Source organism: Triturus cristatus, chromosome 8, assembly GCF_964204655.1.
Source record: "Triturus cristatus chromosome 8, aTriCri1.1, whole genome shotgun sequence".
NCBI lineage: Eukaryota > Metazoa > Chordata > Amphibia > Caudata > Salamandridae > Triturus > Triturus cristatus.
The window spans coordinates 1,689,004,708-1,689,025,711 of NC_140591.1; the positions used below are offsets into that span (position 1 = coordinate 1,689,004,708).

At 51.3% G+C, this 21,004-nt stretch overlaps 1 protein-coding gene across 3 annotated transcripts in view; it reads right to left on the reverse strand.

Moving 5' to 3' along the window:
* LOC146808616 (NACHT, LRR and PYD domains-containing protein 12-like) overlaps nucleotides 1–21,004 on the reverse strand; it is a 493,486-nt gene that overhangs the window by 55,472 nt on the left and 417,010 nt on the right. For all 3 annotated transcript variants that reach the window (XM_085623630.1, XM_085623628.1, XM_085623629.1), the window contains one exon: nucleotides 20,281–20,454. In XM_085623630.1, coding sequence (XP_085479756.1) covers nucleotides 20,281–20,454 — 174 coding nt within the window. The remainder of the gene's footprint in view (nucleotides 1–20,280; nucleotides 20,455–21,004) is intronic.

The window sequence follows — 21,004 nt, forward strand, 5'->3', positions numbered from 1 at the left end:
TTTGCGCTTTTGGATAATTACACTATAGGTTTGGCATAAGACTGAGTCAGTATGCCCCTATCGCGTACACTAACCTTGTTTACCGTGTACCAGCTAGCTCACAAGGCCACTAGCAACTTCTTGGAGACAAGAAGGGAATAGTTTCTGGCAACCACATAACATGACAACCCTGATCCCTCAGAATCGTGGAAACACTAGATAACGTTTCGCTCAGCTAATCGTGCCTGCTTAGGTTCTCAAAGTTATACAGGAATAATAGACTTGCGTTTCAATAAGTGTTTATTGAACAGTCTTTTTTCTCGTGTAAGAGATATGAGCTGTAACAATCATAAAACAGTATGTGAGATATAAAATGCGCAGCGTTATCAGCATAAAGAACTAGTATCGCTCTAGCATTGTTCAATACTTATGAATACATTCGTATACATAAAAACATATGACTAAAAGAACGAGTACTCATGGAATGCGTCCCTAACTGAATCTACCCAAATGTACCTAACCTAAGTGTAGGATGAAAAATAGGTGCGGTATTCCCATAGGATATTATGCTATAGTTTATTATGCTTTAGTAGCTGCATTAATAGCAGCTGGGGACCGGGAGTGACCCTCGGGTGGGGAGGGGCGGCATTAACAGCAGCAGGAGACCAGGAGTGACCCTGGGGTGGGGGGAGCTGCATTAATAGCAGCAGGGGACCAGGAGCGACCCTCGGTGGGGAGGAGCTGCTTTAATAGCAGAAGGGGACCGGGAGTGACCTTGGGGTGGGGGGAGCTGCATTAATAGCAGAAGGGGACCAGGAGTGACCTTGGGGTGGGGGGAGCTGCATTAATAGCAGAAGGGGACCGGGCGTGACCCTGGGGTGGGGAGGAGCTGCCTTAACAGCAGCAGGGGACCGGGAGAGACCCTGGAGTGGGGAGGAGCTTCATTAATAGCAGCAGGGGACCGGGAGTGACCATAGGGTGGGGAGGAGCTGCATTAACAGCAGCAGGAGACCAGGAGTGACCATAGGGTGGGAAGGAGCTGCATTAACAGCAGCAGGGGACTGGGAGTGACTGTAGGGTGGGAAGGAGCTGCATTACCAGCAGGAGGGAACCGGGAGTGACTGTAGGGTGGCGGGGAGATGCATAAACAGCAGCAGGGGCCCGGGAGTGACTCTCGGGTGGGGAGGAGATGCATTAACAGAAGCAGGGGACCGGGTGTGACCCTCGGTTGGGGAGGAGCTTCATTAATAGCAGCAGAGGACCGGGAGTGACCATAGGGTAGGGAGGAGCTGCATTAACAGCAGCAGGAGACCAGGAGTGACTGTAGGGTGGGGAGGAGCTGCATTAACAGCAGGAGGGGACCGGGAGTGACCGTAGGGTGGGGAGGAGCTGCATTAAGAACAGTATGGGACCGAAAGTGACCCACGGGTGTGGAGAAGCTGCATTACCAGCAGGAGGGGACAGGAGTGACTGTAGGGTGGCGAGGAGATGCATAAACAGCAGCAGGGGACCGGGAGTGACTCTCGGGTGGGGAGGAGATGCATTAACAGCAGCAGGGGACCGGGTGTGACCCTTAGGTGGGGGCGACTGCATTAATAGCAGCAGGGGACCGGGAGTGACCCTCGGGTGGGGAGGAGCTGCATTAATAGCAGCAGGGGACCGGGAGTGACCCTCAGGTGGGGGAGAGCTGCATTAATAGCAGCAGGGGACCGGGAGTGACCCTAGGGTGGGGGGGAGCTGCATCAATAGCAGCAGGGGCCAAGGGAGCGACCCTCGGGTGGGGAGGAGCAGCAGTAATAGTAGCAGGGGACCGGGAGTGACCGCAGGGTGGGGAGGAGCTGCACTAACAGCAGCAGGGGACCGGGAGTGATCATAGGGTGGGGAGGAGCTGCACTGCCAGCAGGAGGGGACCGGGTGTGACCCTCGGGTGGGGAGAAGCTGCATTAACAGCAGCAAGGGACCGGGAGTGACCCACGGGTGTGAAGTAGCTGCATTAATAGCAGCAAGGGACCGGTGTGACCCTTGGGTGCAGAGGAGCTGCATTAACAGCACCAAGGGACCGGTGTGACCCTCGGGTGGAGAAGAGCTGCATTAACAGCAGCAGGGGACCGTGAGCGACCCTCGGGTGGGGAGGAGCTGCAGTAATAGCAGCAGGAGCATGGAGTGACCCTCGGGTGGGGAGGAGCTGTTTTAATAGCAGCAGGGGACCGGGAGTGACCCGCGGGTGGGGAGGAGCTGCATTAATAGCAGAAGGGGACCGGGAGCAACCCTGGGGTGGGGGGAGCTGCATTAACAGCAGCAGGGGACCGGGAGTGACCCTCGGGTGGGGAGGGGCTGCATTAATAGCAGCAGGGGACCAGGAGTGACTACCTGGGAGTGACCCTCAGGTGGGGAGGAGCTGCATTAATAGCAGCAGGGGACCGGAGTTACCCTTGGTTGGGGAGGATCTGCAGTAATAGTAGCATGGGACTAGGAGTGACCCTCAGGTGGGGAGGAGCTACATTAATAGCAGCAGGAGACCGGGAGTGACCCTCGGTAGGGGAGGAGCTGCAGTAATAGTAGCATGGGACTAGGAGTTACCCTTGGTTGGGGAGGATCTGCATTAATAGCAGCAGGAGACCGGGAGTGACCCTCGGTAGGGGAGGAGCTGCAGTAATAGTAGCATGGGACTAGGAGTGACCCTCAGGTGGGGAGGAGCTGCATTAACAGCAGCAGGGGACTGGGAGTGACCGTAGGGTAGGGAGGAGCTGCATTAATAGGGCATAAGCTCATGCTGCCTCGCATCACTCCAGATTTACCAAGCACCGCAGGGTCACGCAAGGGGGCCACGTGTGACTTGACAAATCTCAGCTACGTTTTGCATCACCCTTGCATTATCTTGAATGGAGCAAGCACGAAGCAAAACTTTGATAATATACCCCTTTGGGACTTGTGATAAATCAAAAGTACATGTTAGTTCTGACTGAGATGATTCAAATTCTGATGTTGTAGTAGATGAAGTGCCCTATTTACTTGTTGTCGGTCAGGCCATCCTCCACCAGGGCGATGGAGTGAAATACTCCATCGCCCTGGTTGATGTCCTGACTATCAAATTTAGAAATGTCCTTTGGGCCCACAGACAGTTCTAGCATTTACAGGAACCGTTGTCAAGGCGGTTCCTGGGAATGCATGGGAACTCGCTCAAAGAAGACGGAGCCATACGACAAAGTTTTCAAAGTTTCCAAAGTGGGGTTTTATGTTTGAAAATAAAAAAAAAACAATGCCCCTTCACTATGGGGTAGGGGTGTGGTGCAGCGGTCAGGGTGGCTGACTCCAGAGCGCGGGGTTCGCGGTTTGATCCCCAGCAGCATGCGACTTTGGGCAATAGCTCACTTAATCTTCCCGACTGCCCCCAGCGCCTTGAGACCCTTAGGGGCGATTAGCTCACGCTTTACAAAAATACCGGGTTACCATAAGAGTCATCTTCCATGGTGAGGAGTGCATTTTTTGTTTTTTACTGTCCTTTACCACCAGGGTTTCCCTGACGGTGACAAGCAATAAAAAAACGGCTATGTGTCTACCGATCCTAATTGGGCAGGCAGACATATACGCAACTCTCCCTACGGCCCTTAATCTGTTGGGCTGTCAGAGAAGTGTATTTGTCCATGGTGGAGACAGACAAGTCTCCGCCGTGGTCAAACTATGGTCAGCCTTCTTTTAAATTCGGCGGGCGACCATAATGTTGGCGGTAAGAAAACTCCATCACAACAGAGTATGCTTCCGCCAACATTTAACTCGGGCCACAAGTCTTTGTGAGTTCTGACTCCGATAATTCAGTTTCTAGGTCTGTGGTACATTCAGCAAGGGCCGAACGTTTCTCCAGAGACAAAAGGTTCAGATTATAAAGAACGAGATCTGATCAGTTTTGAGAAACAACAAGTTCTATCTTCAAGTGTTAGCCAGGGTGGCGAGTGTGTTGTCGCCATCTATTGAGGTCATTTGTCCTGCCCCTCTTCACTTCCAGCTGCTCCGCATTTCAAGGCGCTACATTTGAGATAGACCCTCACGTACTCAGCTTTATTTTCCCTTTCAGAAGATGCGAGCGAGGTTTGTTCTACCAAATGGAGGCTTTTAATGGAAGACCTATTTGGGACTAGTTTCTGATATCTCGTTACAGTTAAATACAAGCAAGTGAGGCTGGGAGGCTCGAGGTTGAAAGGTCGTAAACATAATATCCTTCCTCCTTTGGCAGTGATCCTCAGAATGCAAGTGTGACCCTGGCTCATGGTCACTTGTGACATTTCCGGGAAGCGCGGGTGCAAACTGTTCCCCACCTGCTGCTGAGATCCAAGTGCAACATTCAGGACAGAAACCATGTGAGAAATCTCAGTGGGTTAATGCACGTGTCCGAGTTCTTTTGGTAACCTGCAGCCATTCATTTGAATGCTGTGTGTTTTCAGTGGCCCTGCAGCCGTGGGAGGGGCCCCAAAGGCAGAGGAGCATGGACACGGAATTGTTCCCAGCGCTTCCCCCGACGGCGGGGTGCTCTTGCGCACGTCCGTCCTTCCCCCCAACCGGCTCTGTGATGCTCTCTTACAAAAAAAAGACTGTAATCCAAACAATGGTTGAGGTACACCTCTTGGAATAGAGGCGAGTTTTGGACAATTAAATTAGGGAAAGAGACCTCCCCAAGTGAAAGAAAAAAAGTATAAGAAAGAAGAGTGCTTCCCAACAATTAGAACACCCAATACCCATGTACAAATTATTTGTCTTAGTTTTCAAAAATGAATTTTTTAATATTATCAAAAAAGGTGTAAATATTCAAGTTGTGGCTGAGGGAAAAATACAAATTCAGGTTTCAAAACAAAACAGAAATACTCAACGAAACAATTGTGTCCTCATTAATTAGAGCCACATCTTTGGCGTCAACGGCGTTTCAACCCATAGATAAATGGAGGGTCATCATCAGGACAAAACGGCAGATGTAGGAGCGTCGACTGAAATGGAATATATGTACATGGGTTTTGTTAGAAGGAGCAGTCTCAGGGAGGCTACGGAATACGTTCCTGACCACCCCGGGCGTTTCTTTTCCTCGAGTTCCCCTTGTAGGCGTAACTGTTCTACGGCTAACTTTTATTCGGCCAATTTCAGCTCTCCCTCTATTTTTAGTTTGGCTAGTTCTAGTTCTTGGTTGCGGCCCCTCTCTCGGTCCGCTAACTCTTCCGGAGATAGGCCTCCCTCTGGGGCGTTGCTCCTTACCGGGATGCTTCGTGGTTCGTTTGGCAGCTCTCCTTCTCGAGCGTCTCTTTCGGTTTGGGGCCGGGAGGCTCCTGCCTCGACCCAGGTCTTCAACGCTTCCTGGAAGCCTTCTTTGGTGCTTAATCCGGTGGTAGCGATTCCAAGGTCTTTGAAAAACTGTTTTAGTTTTCGATGCGTATAATCTTCCAACCGATCCTCTCGGAACGTCGGACTTGTGTTGGTTCCTGCAGCCCTCATGGCGGTTTCTCCTTCCATCTCTGTTCTGTAGTGCGTCAGCCGTTTACTGTACGATCTCTACGATCCCGTCGTCTGCCACCAAATGTTAGAAGGAGCGGTCTCAGGGAGGCTACGGAATACGTTCCTGACCACCCCGGGACCCGCCTCCCCCAGAACTAGGCCGAGCACTGGCGGGAAGGCCCTTCAGGAAGGGTCTCGTACCTAGGATCGCACACGCTGAGCTTGTACTATTCGACAAAGGGGACACCACACAGTAGTTTTCGATAGTATAGAGTTTTTTATCTAAGGACTCGGAGGGATCTTTATGATCCGTGGTACAACTCTTGAGTCAATACAACCAGCGTCAATAGTTTCATGATAGGGGGGAATTTGGGTAGCGGGACAGTCTGTTAAGTTCAGGGTCTCTGCAGGATATCCTACGCACAGCTCTCAATCCTCGAGCCGGGGGATACGGGGTTCACTCGGCAGGTTCTGCCGGTCCTTCGGATCAGGGGAGCCGCGAGTTTCTCAGCAGGGCTCCGGTGGTTCTCAGTGTTCCGGGGAGCTGCGACGGCGTCAGCAGAGCTCAGATGTTTCTCAGTGTTCTGGGGAGCCGCGCCGGCGTCAGCAGGGCTCAGATGGTTCAGGCTTCAGGTAGCCTGGACGAGGTCAGCAGGGCTCAGATGGTTCAGAGGTCGGGGAGCCGCGACGACGTCAGCAGGGCTCAGATGGTTCAGAGGTCGGGGAGCCGCGACAACGTCAGCAGGGCTCAGGTAGCGTTCTTGGTTTCAGAGTTTGGTCGAGCCGCGACGAGGTCAGCAGGCTCTCGTAGGTCCAGGTCTTCTCTGCCGCCTGTCCCTTCAGCACCCCTTGTTATACTCCCTCTCCTCTTTGAAGTCCGGAGTCCTCGCAGAGAGGGGTCTTGGTGCCTGGGGGCGGTGTGTTGGGATTTCCTGCCGCTCGGCTCTTTGATCTGTTCAGGTTGGTCTGGGAGGGAATCCAGACACCCAGCATGCGAGGCGCCCGCTCACCGGGGGCCTGGTGGGAGATCGAAACCCTCCTTGAAGAGGAGGTCAGAGGTGTGACCGAGACTGCTCCTCCCGGTCTTGCTTGGGGGGTTTCTCTCTCCTTTGGCCGGGCATGCGCAGTAGTTTCTAGGTTTTGCTGGAGCCCCGGCTGGCCATCGGGGATATCGGGCCATGGCGGCCGGAAGTCTGTGATGCCGGGGAATCAGGGGTGTTTGCAGGGGTCGTTTACTGGTCGGGGAGGGCCACGCCACAAGGCCAGTCCCACACGTGTCCCCCCCAGCTGAAAGTCGGGGAGAACTACCCATCCTCTTGGGGGTTCTCCTCGCTGAGGCGGAAGAATCTGGACAGGTCATCAGCGTTGGCGTGGTCAGTCCCGGGGCGATGCTCCACAGTGAAGTCCATCCCCTGGAGGGAGATTGACCATCGCAGCAGTTTGGGGTTTTCTCCTCTCATTTGCATCAACCACCGTAAGGGTCGATGATCCATTTGAACTCAGAAGTGGGTTCCGAACAAGTAGGGCCGTAGCTTCTTTAGGGCCCAGACTACTGCGAAGGTCTCCCTTTCAATGGTGCTCCACCGTCGTTCCCAGGGTAGTAACCTTCGGCTGATGAAGGCTACGGGCTGGTCTATGCCTTTGTCGTTGAACTGTGAGAGGACTTTCCCAATGCCGTGCTCCGAAGCGTCCGTCTGGACCACAAATTCCTGGGAGTAGTCGGGGGCTTTGAGTACCGGGGCGGTACACATAGCTGTTTTCAAGGCGTCGAACGCTTCTTGACACGGGGGGGTCCACTGTACTTTCTTCGGTAGCCTTTTGGAGGTTAACTCTGTGAGGAGGCCTACGAGGCTGCCATAGTTTTTAATGAACCTCCGGTAGTAGCCGGTGAGGCCTAGGAAGGCCCGGACTTCTGTTTGGGTCATGGGGGTTCCCAGGACAAGATGGCGTCGATTTTCGGCTGGAGGGGGGCGACCTGCCCGCTTCCCACCTGGTGTCCCAGATAGATCACGGAGCCTTGTCCAATTTGACACTTGCTGGCTTTGATGGTTAGGCCTGCTTGGCGTAGGGCCATCAGTACTTGTCGGAGGTGCTGGAGGTGTTCGGTCCATTGGGAGCTGAATACTGCAATGTCATCTAGGTACGCTGCGCTGAACCCTTCTAGCCCGGCCAGGACCCGGTTCACCAGCCGCTGGAAGGTGGCCGGGGCATTTTTCATTCCAAAAGGCATGACTCGGAAGCGGTAGTGCCCATCCGGGGTGGAGAAGGCAGACCGCTCCTTGGCTCCCTCAGTGAGCGCAATTTGCCAGTATCCGCAGGTCAAGTCGAAGGTGCTGAGGTAGCGAGCAACCCCGAGGCGGTCGATGAGCTCGTCTGCGCTGGGGATAGGGTGAGCGTCAGCTTGGGTGACCGCATTGAGTCCCCTCTAGTCCACACAGAATCTCAGCTCGGGGGCGACACCAGGGGCCGCCGCTTTCGGTACCAGTACTACAGGGCTGGCCCATGGACTGTCGGAGGGCTCAACCACCCCTAGGGCTAACATCTTGGCTACTTCGGTCTGGATGCAGGTCCGGACCCGGTCAGGGACTCGGTAGGCTCGGTGTCTTACTGGCGGGCTGTCTCCGGTGTCTACGTCGTGGACACACCAGTCGGTGACCCTAGGGGTGAGGGAGAAGAGGTCTGCGAATTGTCCCAATAGCTGGCGGCAGTCGTCGGACTGCTGGGGGGTGAGGGAAGACGAAAGTCTCACCCCCTCTATGGAGCCATCTTTCTCCTTAGCACACAGGGGGTCCGGGAGGGGCTCTGTGTCCTCCTCGGTGCCATCGTCGGTGGCCAGGAGCAAACTCAACTCCGTCCTCACGAAGTGGGGTTTGAGGCGGTTCACGTGGAGGACCCGGAGGGGGTTCCGAGGGGACTGAACATCGACTAGATACGTGACTTGACTCTTCCGCTCGACCACTTTGAAGGGCCCAGTCCATTTGTCTTGGAGGGCGCAGGGTTTCACCGGGGCCATTACCCAGACCTGTTGGCCCGGCTGAAACTCGACCAGCGTGGCATTCTGGTCATACCAGCGCATCATCTCTTCCTGGCTAGCCTCGAGGTTTGCCTCGGCGAGCTCCCGGAACTTCCGGGTGTGGTTGCGGAGCGCCAGGATATAGCGGAATACATCGGGAGGTGCTCCTCGGGGACTCGTTTCCCAACCCTCTTTGACTAGGCTCAGGGGTCCCCGGACGGGGTGCCCGTAGAGCAATTTGAATGGGCTGAACCCCAGGGATTTTTGGGGGACTTCCCGGTAGGCGAACAGGAGGCAAGGGAGGAGGACGTCCCATTCCCGGCGAAGGGGTTCTTCGAGGCCCATGATCATCCCCTTCAGGGTCCGGTTAAATCGTTCGACTAGGCCATTGCCTTGGGGGTGGTATGGGGTGGTGAATTTGTACGATACCCCGCATTGTTGCCATAAGGACTTCATGTACTTGGAGATAAAGTTCGTGCCCCGATCACTCACGACTTCGCGAGGGAACCCTACGCGGGAGAAGATCCCCATCAAGGCCCGGCCCACCACGGGGGCCGTCACGGTTCGGAGGGGAATGGCCTCTGGGTAGCGGGTGGCATGGTCCACCAGGACGAGGATGAACCGGTGGCCCTGGGCGGTTCTGGGATCCAAGGGTCCCATGATGTCTATCCCCACCCGCTCAAAGGGGGTACTAACGACGGGGAAGGGTTGTAGTGGAGCCTTGCGCTTCCCACCACTTTTTCCGCTGGCCTGGCACGTGGGACAGGACTTACAGTGGGCCTCTACATCAGCTCGCATTTTGGGCCAATAGAAGTGGGTGACCAGGCGATGATAGGTTTTGTCTTGGCCTAAATGTCCCGCCAGGGGCACATCATGGGCTAGGCCTAGGAGGAAGCCTCGGAAGCGCAGGGGTACCACCAGTACCCGGGCCGACCCCAGCTCGGCCGACTTCTGTTCGCTTTACAGGAGGCCGTTCTCCCAATATATCCAGTGGGTTCTGGACTGGTCGCCTGCTGCCTGGGCCTCGGCCTGCTGCCGGAGTCCAATGAGGAAAGGGCAGGTGGCTTGTTCTTTGCAGAATTCCTCTCGGGAGGGACCCCCCTCGAAGTGCCAGTGGGCCATCTCGGGTAGGTCTCCTAGTTCGGTTAGTCGCTCAGGGCCTGGATGCACTGATCCATCATTGGGAACGGGCTCTCCCTCTGGGAGAGGGTCGGCAGGCTTGGGTAGCGCATCCCGGACCTTGGGGACGGTGACTGGGTTCCGGGGTAAGGCCTCAACTCCCTCGGGGGGAGGCGATCGGGCAGACATGGAGCGCGTGGTGGTGCATACCCATTTGGGTAGGCCCATCATCTCTAGATAGGCTCTTCGTTCCACTTGCCCCCACAGGGAGCTCTTGAGGTCGTTGCCCAGGAGGCAGTCTACTGGTTGGGAGGTTCGGACGGCCACTCTCAATTTACCGGTGACTCCCCCCCATTCGAAGGGTACAAGGGCCATCCGGCAGAGGCTCTCGGAATTGTCCGAGGAAATGACGGGACAGAAGACGTCGGGCAGGATCTGGTCTTTGGAGACCAGGTGGCAGTGGACCGCCGTGACACTCGCCACGGTGTCGCGGAGGGCCTCGATTCGATGCCCGTTGATCGTCACCTGTTGTCGGTATTTTTTTGTGTTGGCGGGTAGGGGAGTTCCGGGAACATTCTCTCGGTCTCCTAGGGAGACCAGGGCCATGGCGGCCGGTTCCCACTTCTCTGAGTCCTCCATCTCCTCTCCTAGGGCCACGGAGGCCATTTGTCGGGCTGCTGGGGCTGTCGCTGCGGGCCTTTGGTACATGGGACACTGGGGGTCACTGGCGTAGTGTCCGGTCTGTTGGCAGCGGTAACAAGTGATCCTGACTCAGGGTCTCTGCCTCCCTGGGGGCCCTGCGCTGGCTGGAGGGGGGGCTGGAAAGTGCGGGGGCTGGCTTCTGGGAGGACTATGCTGGGGGCCTACCTGGGGTTCCCTCTGTCTGCCTTGGTTCCCTCCACCCCTGTGGCGGGGGGGTCCCTGACTGTGGCGGCCGTAGTCTCCCACGGGGCCCCGGGAGGCCCGGGTGTTCACCCATCGGTCAGCCTCGACTGCCAGTTTCCGAGGATCGGTGAGCTTGCTGTCGAGGAGGTGCTGACGTAACTCCACAAAGCAGTTTGCGGACAAGTGTTCCCATGCTATCAGGTCGAACAGTTCCTCAAAGGTGGAGACCTTGCTGCCCTTGATCCACCCGTCCAAGGCCCTGCTATAAAAGTTCACGTATTCCACCCACGTAGTACCGGGTATCTTTTTGCAGTCTCGAAACCGTTGCCGGTACATCTCGGGGGTGAGTCCATATCTGGCTAATAGGGCTTCTTTCATGTGGCTGTAGGAGTTCAGCACCGTGGAGGGCAGGTCCAGCAGGGTATCTCTCCCCTCGCTCAGGAACCGGCCCCATAAGCCAGCGCCCCAATCCTTCTGCGGGACTCGGTGGGAGGTCATGGCGACTTCGTAGGCCTTGAACCACTGCTGGATGTCGTCGTTCTTGTAGTATTCTTTCACCACATCCTTGGGGATGTGGACCTTTGGCTCCACTGTGGGGTGGGTCGGTTGGTTTCCCGTGGTTCTGGACTCCTCACTTTTGGCCTTGAGCTCGATCTCCTTGAGGCTGCGTTCATGTTCTAGTTGAAGTTTTCTTTGTTCGTGCTCCCGCTGGCATTTCTTTTCCTCGAGTTCCCCTTGTAGGCGTAACTGTTCTACGGCTAACTTTTATTCGGCCAATTTCAGCTCTCCCTCTATTTTTAGTTTGGCTAGTTCTAGTTCTTGGTTGCGGCCCCTCTCTCGGTCCGCTAACTCTTCCGGAGATAGGCCTCCCTCTGGGGCGTTGCTCCTTACTGGGATGCTTCGTGGTTCGTTTGGCAGCTCTCCTTCTCGAGTGTCTCTTTCGGTTTGGGGCCGGGAGGCTCCTGCCTCGACCCAGGTCTTCAACGCTTCCTGGAAGTCTTCTTTGGTGCTTAATCCGGTGGTAGCGATTCCAAGGTCTTTGAAAAACTGTTTTAGTTTTCGATGCGTATAATCTTCCAACCGATCCTCTCGGAACGTCGGACTTGTGTTGGTTCCTGCAGCCCTCATGGCGGTTTCTCCTTCCATCTCTGTTCCGTAGTGCGTCAGCCGTTTACTGTACGATCTCTAGGTATCGGCTCGGATCCCGTCGTCTGCCACCAAATGTTAGAAGGAGCGGTCTCAGGGAGGCTACGGAATACGTTCCTGACCACCCCGGGACCCGCCTCCCCCAGAACTAGGCCGAGCACTGGCGGGAAGGCCCTTCAGGAAGGGTCTCGTACCTAGGATCGCACACGCTGAGCTTGTACTATTCGACAAAGGGGACACCACACAGTAGTTTTCGATAGTATAGAGTTCTTTATCTAAGGATTCGGAGGGATCTTTATGATCCGTGGTACAACTCTTGAGTCAATACAACCAGCGGCAATAGTTTCGTGATACGGGGGAATTTGGGTAGCGGGACAGTCTGTTAAGTTCAGGGTCTCTGCAGGATATCCTACGCACAGCTCTCAATCCTCGAGCCGGGGAAAACAGGGTTCACCCGGCAGGTTCTGCTGGTCCTTTGGATCAGGGGAGCCGCGAGTTTCTCAGCAGAGCTCAGGTGGTTCTCAGTGTTCCGGGGAGCCGCGACGGCGTCAGCAGAGCTCAGATGTTTCTCAGTGTTCTGGGGAGCCGCGACGGCGTCAGCAGGGCTCAGATGGTTCAGGTAGCCGTGACGAGGTCAGCAGGGCTCAGATGGTTCAGAGGTCGGGGAGCCGCGACGACGTCAGCAGGGCTCAGATGGTTCAGAGGTCGGGGAGCTGTGACGACGTCAGCAGGGCTCAGGTAGCGTTCTTGGTTTCAGAGTTTGGACGAGCCGCGACGAGGTCAGCAGGCTCTCGTAGGTCCAGGTCTTCTCTGCCGCCTGTCCCATCAGCACCCCTTGTTATACTCCCTCTCCTCTTTGAAGTCCGGAGTCCTCGCAGAGAGGGGTCTTGGTGCCTGGGGGCGGTGTGTTGGGATTTCCTGCCGCTCGGCTCTTTGATCTGTTCAGGTTGGTCTTGGAGGGACTCCAGACAGCCAGCATGCGAGGCGCCCGCTCACCAGGGGCCTGGTGGGCGATCAAAACCCTCCTTGGAGAGGAGGTCAGAGGTGTGACCGAGACTGCTCCTCCCGGTCTTGCTTGGGGGGTTTCTCTCTCCCTTGGCCGGGCATGCGCGGTAGTGTCTAGGTTTTGCTGGATCCCCGGCCGGCCATCGGGATATCAGGCCATGGCGGCCGGAAGTCTGTGATGCCGGGGATTCAGGGGTGTTTGCAGGGGTCGTTTACTGGTCGGGGAGGGCCACGCCACAAGGCCGGTCCCACAGGTTTCAGAAAACAATTGACTTAAATAACACAGGTCATCAGAATTGTGACCTAGATCAGAGAGAAACTTCTCGTAAAGCTAAAGAAAAATATGAAAAAGTAAGGAAAACACCCAAAAGATGTGTACTATCTAATAAAAATAAAATAGAGAAAAAAGTCATATCTGACTCAGGTGTCTCTAACCAGTCGATCGCAAACTACTGGCATCTTGCTGACACATCCAGAGTAGCTTACAGCCTTGCGTCCATTTGTAAATAAGGCTGGGTCAATGAAGTGTTGCATCTTCCATTTACATGTTTATTACTGGTTGATGACAGCCAGTAATAAACATGCCCCCTCAAAAAACCATGTCGTACACGTTGTCATGAAGCCCAGATATGGTTTTCCCCTGAGTTTAAGAACTTAAAACTTGCTCTGCGACACGCAGAAAGGAAGTGGAGAAATAAATACTCACCTGATGACAAAAGCATCTACCTAGATGCACGTGGAATTTATAAAAAGGCTATATTGGCTACCAAGGCCGAATGCTTCTCGTCCAAAATCATCAACTCCACAAATCGTTCCGAAGACATCTTCTCAATTATTAATGAATTATCCAACCCAGACAGAGTAACACTAGAACCCACTCCCTCTCAATCCTTATGCGATTCCTTAAACAATTTCTTCATTGAAAAAATCAAAATCATTAAATCAGGTATTCCCAGTTGTCCGAGCCCTGCATTTCCCATAAAACCTCAGAACCCGCACAGGTTGGAACAATTTCCAATAATAAATCAAGAAACCTTCAATGACCTACTGGCAAAAGTTAAGTCTGGATCTCCAAGGGACTGCTGTACCCCCTGGATCCTAAGGGAAGCATTTATTGCTTGCCCTAGTCCAGCCATGACTCTCCTAAATGAGTCATTACTTCAGGGTCAGGTACCGGAGACCTTTAAGGAGGCCATTATCATCCCCCTCCTAAAAAAGTCAGGAGCTGACCCAAAAACCTTAACTAATTACCGACCGATCTCACTGCTCCCTCAGCTAGCCAAACTGCTCGAAGCACATGTAGCCAAACGTCGGTCTTCCTTTTTGGAGCAATCTGAATACCTGGATGCACATCAAGCAGGCTTCCGCCCAACTCACTCCACAGAATCAGTGATATTATCTGTATTGGACACCCTGAGAGAAAAGGCGGACAAAGGTCTCCCCCAAGCCCTGGTACTGTTGGATCTCTCTGCTGCCTTTGACACGGTCGACCATAACATCTTGATCGACCATGTCAGAGATGCGGGCATTGAAGGAACAGCCCTTGAGTGGACCAGATCCTTCTTAACAAATCGATCACAGGCTGTACATCTTGGTGGTTTCTCAACCCCCATGATTAAAAATACCTGTGGAGTCCCCCAGGGATCCTCTCTATCCCCTCATCTATTCAACTTATACCTTCTTCCCCTGATTCATGCATTAAAAGAAAGGAATATTCAAACCTTCAACTACGCAGACGATTTCCAACTGATACTCCCTATCAAAATCTCCGGCCTCCATCCTCGAATGTCAGTCTACAATGCTGTTCATTTGCAACTGGATAAACAGCATCCAACTGAAATTAAACCCGGATAAAACAGAACTGATCCTCACGGGAGGCTCACTTGACCCCTGGAGACAACCACCGATTCCATCCAAGCATGCCAAAACTTTGGGAGTCACAGTCAGTAACAACCTCTCCATGAAAACCCAAATGGGATCGGTGTCTTCTACATGTTTTTTCCAAATAAGAAAAATAAAGAAAATCAGCCGGTTCCTGACTCAGGAAGCAAAATTGCAGGCAATCCTCGCCATGGTGATCTCGCACATTGATTATGCTAACTCCTTATACTTTGGCATACCGGCCAATCTTATCCACCGTCTCCAACTGATACAGAACCAGGCGGCCAGGCTGATCCTGCAGGAAAACAAACGCCAACACGTCTCCCCCCTTCTGAGGAGACTACACTGGCTCCCTATATCACAAAGATGCGCCTTTAAGATGGGCTGCATCATCTTTAAATCTCTGAATGGCAAAAACACCAAATTTATCAACAGCTTGATTAACAGATATATTCCAAACCGGAACCTGATATCCACCCACATGCACCTCCTGGCAGCACCCTCTTTTAAACAGAAACTATTTGGCGGTTCCAGGTTCGCCACATTGGGTCCTAGGTACTGGAACTCTATGCCCCTAGAGATCAAATCCTGTACAGATCTCACGACTTTCCGCAAACGGCAAAAAACATGGCTCTTGAAACAGTCGTTCACTTGATTGATCTCATTACACATCACCTACCCAAGCAGCGCCAAGAAACCAATCCGGTGTACGTGCGCTATATAAGTCAGACATAACATAACATAACACTGAATGAAGCCTGTGCTTTTTTCAGTCAGGCCTCTTCAGCTGCAGACAGCAAGACCTGGTAACGATCAGTGCTCAACTATGATTTATGACCCAGGATGGGGCAAAGAGCTGAAGGACTGATGGATTTAACTCTTAAAAAAAAGTTCATGTTAATTCGTAACGTAACGGAGCGAGAGAACAAAATGTGTCTGAATGATGTTAAATGGGAGAAAATTAAAACTGTTAACTTAATGATTGAGTTTTCTCTTCATTTTAATGTTCCCCCATTTCAAAGTGTTGCGTTTACACACAGCAGGCATCTTGCTCTCAGTGGCTGGTGGACATGACATATTTATATCTGAAATATATAGCAATTTGGGATAAATGTAAAAGGCAAAAAAAGTTCCATATTATGAAAGACTTTTCTGCACTTTAAATTTCTCCAAATGAAATAAAATAGTAGTTCAAGTATTTTGTTCAAACCGTAGTGTCTGGCTCTATGGACGTTAGGCTTAAAGTCAGTGGAGCCGGGCGTGGGGGAGTCTGGTAACAAGGCATGAGTTGCTTCGCCATTAGTAGCTCACGATGATTTCCAGATCAGAAGTAGCTCTCACTACAGAAAAGGTTGGAGGCCCCCGGTCTGACTGAAACTAAAAGCTTACAACACCGACATCTGTTTTGCATGAGAGGAGGGCGGATATTTCTGTGAAAGTTGATATCTGGGTTCAGAACTCACTTGGAGCATTGATCTTTGGGGGTGTGAACCCCAAATATCTTCATTTGCTTATGGGTTCACTGGTGTCATCCAGGCAAGCATTGTGAATGACTTTCAGGGGCCCTCGGCACCAGCAGGCAACTAAAATGTCCGACCGCTGTGCTTGCTGTCTACATGCCACCCACTGACACACAGACACACATCTAGACACACACACACAGACACACACACAGGCACACATGCACAGACACACATAACGACACACACAGCCCCAGAGACACACATAGAAACACAGACACACAGGTACACAGAGCCACACAGACACACACACACAAACGACGCACATACACACACACAGGTATCCACAGCCACACAGACAAACACACAAAAACACACAGACACTCAGACACACAAAGGTACACACAACCACACAGACTGACACATACACACTAACACACACACACACACATACACAGCCACATAGATAGTGGAACACACAGCCACACACACACTAGGAGATATTTCACACTTCCAGCAGTGATGTCATATTAGAGTGACGACCAGCTGTCATTGGGCTGTCAAGAGACTGAAACCTGACTTTAAGGAATGATTAGGGGGTTGTTCCACCTAATACACCCCCTTCAAGTCACGCCTCTGACTATCTACGGTCAAATGTACTTTCCTCATTGTTCTGTCCATCTTTAATATGGTAGTTTAAGGCCAACAGCGGATCTCTCAATGGGCGGAGAGTCTAGTTGGAGAAGGTGCTCGGGCAGTTATGGGCAGATCTCCCCCGTTGTCAACATTTTAGTCCAAATACCCGAAAACAAGCTTTAAAGAGTGCTCTTCTGCACCATTAGGGGGGCTTGTTCCAAACTCAGTTCTCGGACTTGGGTACCCCACTTCACAACCTTCACTTATTGCACACATTTTATTGTCATGGAATGAATGTGCCTTTCCCACAACATTATAAAATATATGTGTGAGCCTGCCATTAGTTAGACCACTACTCCTAAGTGAAGGTCTGATTTTATCGCACTTAGTTTTTAAAAAGTATATTTTAATTCATTGCTGCAACTGTGTGTGTTATAAACTTGTTTGGGGGGATCACGAGCTGTGTTCAATGCTCGATGGGGGAATTCTCATTGCGCATTAGTCTAGGTCAGCGGTCTAGTTCTAGACGCTGACACAATCAATCGGCGTTAAAAACCGCCGATGACGCTTCCGCGCAGTGGGTGCGCCGCCGCCGCCCAAAGGCGCGCCAAGGGCAAGCCCGTCTGTGCCCGTCCATGCCAGACCGGGCCCAAGGGCCAGAACCCCTGTTGAACTCCCCTCAGTCAGCCATATGTATGTATACCAGCTCACCAAACTTAGAGTTAAGACCAAAAGTGAGTGCTATCATGTTATGCTGCCAGATAAGATGAGCCCTCCTTGCACTCACTCTGATTTCAAATTCTGCCCCATTCTTATACCCCATGGAATTACGGACGATAATAATAAAATTAAAATGTTACTTCTGAATTGCCCAGATGTTCTGTTTCTCACCGAAACTTGGTTAAATAAGGAGTCTTATCATGTCATTGTCCGAGCTCTGCCCCCAAATTATGTCATTATGGGGCAAGCCCGAGATAGCGGCCAAGGCGGGGGCATTGCTATCATCTACAAAAATATTTTTAGATGTTGGTCTACTAACAACCCCTTACCGGACTGTGAGAGTTTAGCTTTCTCAATGAGCTTTTCTCCCACTAATACCTTTCCAGGAATTTTGATATATCGTCCCCCTGGTGTATCTACTCATTTTTGCAAGGATCTCCCAGATATTGTTGCCAATTTGGGGAGCCCCTTACCTAATTTTTCTATGCTGGGCGATTTTAATATACACTTCAATGAACTGTCTTCTAATGCCACTCTTGATCTTATTGAAGGCTTGGACACATTTCAGCTTAGGCAAAAAGTGATTGGCCATACCCATGATCATGGCCATTTCCTTGACCCTATTTTTACCAATATACAGAACCTTACGGTGGCTGATCCTATCCCGGTCCCCTGGTCAGATCATTTCTTACTCTCAATCACATGGACACTATCTGACCCCCTGTTGCCACTTGCAAAAATAAGAAAATGCAGTCGCACTTAGTCCAAATTACCGGTAGAAAAGTGGATCACCGAGTTAAATAATTCAGTCCCCTCACCTCAGGCTAACCCCATTATTGCCAATAATAATTATAATAACTGGCTTGAATGTTCTCTAGATACAGTGCTCCCAGGAAAGAATCCTTTAATCAAGTGGGAATTAACAAAAAAGCCTGGTATTCTCAGAAACTGAGGCAACTCAAACAATTGTGCAAAAAATTTGAAAGGAAATGGAGAACGGATTATTCTGCAAATAAAAAAGCCAAATACAGAGAGGCAATTAAATTGTACAAAAAAGAAATAAAGACTGCTCAATCGAGCTATTACCATGATAAGATTGTCTCCGCAGCCAACTCCCCCCGTGAAATTTTTAAAATCACAAAATCCCTTCTCACACTTCCCAGCCCTATCTCTGCCCCTGATAACTCCCAGCAGTGGTGTGATGAAATCGCGGAATATTTCTCGGCCAAAGTCCAAAAGATCTATAAGACTTTTTCACATTGTAACCCCATTAATGACGGTGTTATCTCGAAACAGCTTACCCTGTTGGAAGAGTTTCCCCCTCTTTCTTTGTCATCTCTACAGGAACTCCTCAGACAACTGAAATCGGGCTCTCCCACAGACACTGCCTCCCGTATATTCTAAATCTAATCCCCGAAATAGTTTCTCCAGTCATACGGGATGTGATAAATTCCTCCCTCCTTAGCAGAGTGGTGCCCCCTCATTGGAAATAGGCTAGGGTCAAGGCACTCTTAAAAAAGACAAATCTTGACCCGGAGGATTGGGAGAACTATCGGCCCATTTCCTTGCTGTCTGGAATCAGCAAGTTAGCTGAAAAATATGTCAATTTGGTCCTGTCAACATTTTTGGAAGACAATAAGTGTCTGCATTCCTCTCAGACAGGCTTTAAATGCCCTTATTGTTGTGATAGACGAGACATAGATAGACGTTAGATCTTAGCACAGCCTTCGACACTGTCAATCATCAACTTATGATTCAAAGACTTAAGGAGGCGTGTGTGGCAGGAGTTGCGTTGAACTGGCTCCAGTCCTTCCTTGAAAATTGCTGCTTCTGCGTCTATGAAGGCGAAGTTGCATCAGAGCATATCCCTTTGCAGTGTGGAGTTCCCCAAGGATCATCACTAAGTCCCACCATGTTCAATAATTACATGAGTTCTTTAGCTGAATTGGTGTATCCTTGGGGGATCCAGATCGTCACTTACGCCGACGACACGCAATTAGTGGTTTCCCTTAGTCAGAAGGACAAATCTGAGCCTGGTCTCACATCATGCTTGGGAAAGATCTCCGAATGGATGGATAAGTCATTTCTGAAACTAAACGGAGCCAAAACAGAACTTATGCTTCTTGGGCATACTGTCCCTGCCAGTATTGATGCATCATGGCCCAGCTGTCTGGGCCCTCCACCTGTACCAAAAACTAAGATTAAGAGTCTGGGAATATGGCTCGACTGTAAGTTAAATTTAAAAGAACAGGCTTGTAAAGTTGCAGCTAGTTGCTATGGACTTATCAAGAAGATAAGGAAGATCCTTCCTCTTCTTCCTTTTGATGCTAGACGTGTGTTAGTCCAGGTGCTGATACTCTCGCGACTGAACTATGCAAACACAGTGTACCTCGGTGCACCCCAGGGAACTACCAACAGATTACAAATTGTTTAGAACTGTGCTGCCCACCTATTAATGAACATCCCTAAACGCAGTTCAGCCAAACCAGCCTTTACCAGTCTGCACTGGCTTCCAATTCAGGCCAGAATTAGCTTTAAGGCGATGTGCATTGTTCACAAAGCCATCTCTGCAAAAGGCTCCCCATCGATCCAGTCTATGGTTCAACTTTATCACCCTAATAGGATGCTGAGATCCAATCATAAACGCTTACTCATAGTGCCTATGATTAAGCGAGTTCAAACAGAAGGTCGGCGGTTCTCATACAATGCAGCCAAGCTATGGAACCGAATTTCTGAGCATATTCGCCTGGAACCTAACTACTTTAGTTTCAGGAAACAGCTGAAAACTTCCTTTTCTCTTGAGTTGTGCTTGCTGACTGAGGCACCACATTAAGCGCTGGGATGCCCTCAGGTAGCCATGCCCTATATAAGTGCGTAGTCATTCATTCTTTCATTCATTCATTCAGCTACAATGTACATTGTAGAAACCAATGATGTGATAAGAACTGCTCAGCTCTGTACCTCAGCTTCTGTAGTTTGCAGCCAGGATGTTTTAGGCCTTCACACAACTTCTTCACTCCAGTGTCTCTCAGATCATTATTGTAGTCCAGGTTGAGCTCTGTGAGAGATGTGTTTGTTTCCAGGACAGAGGCGAGGTCTTCGCAGCATGAACTGGTGAGGGAGCAGCCATGCAACCTAGAGGACAGAAAAGATATGGAGAGGAGTAAAGCAGAGCAGAGCAGGGACAGGGGCGTCATAAATTCAGTTTTATCTTCATTTCTTCCCGTCCATGACTTACTCCTCTCTAGTGACACATCCCCACCGTACACATCCAACCACGCCCTGTTTATGTAGGAATCTCATGGGAGAAGTTCTCAGACTGGCAGAGGCGGAAATAAATTTACATATTAATACATATATTAATACACGTTTTGTGCTGGAGACCCTTTGCCCTGCTGTGAATAGTCAACTCACAAATGTAGCAGTAGTTGCATCTAGTTGTAATTTACACTGGGAGTGATACACAGAGAGAGATCTTTTCGTCCGAGGTCCCTGTGGGACGAGGTGTTTACTCTGCGGTGTTCATACAGAAGAGCACTGTGCCCTCCAAGGATGGTGTCGGTTTGTCCCGCAGTAGTTCTCTGAACACAAGATGGCAGCCTTGGGCCTTCCACAGCTTTTCATCTTACAGCCATTAAATTCCAAATTTACACATTATCTTTTAGTGGCCAAGATATAGCTCATT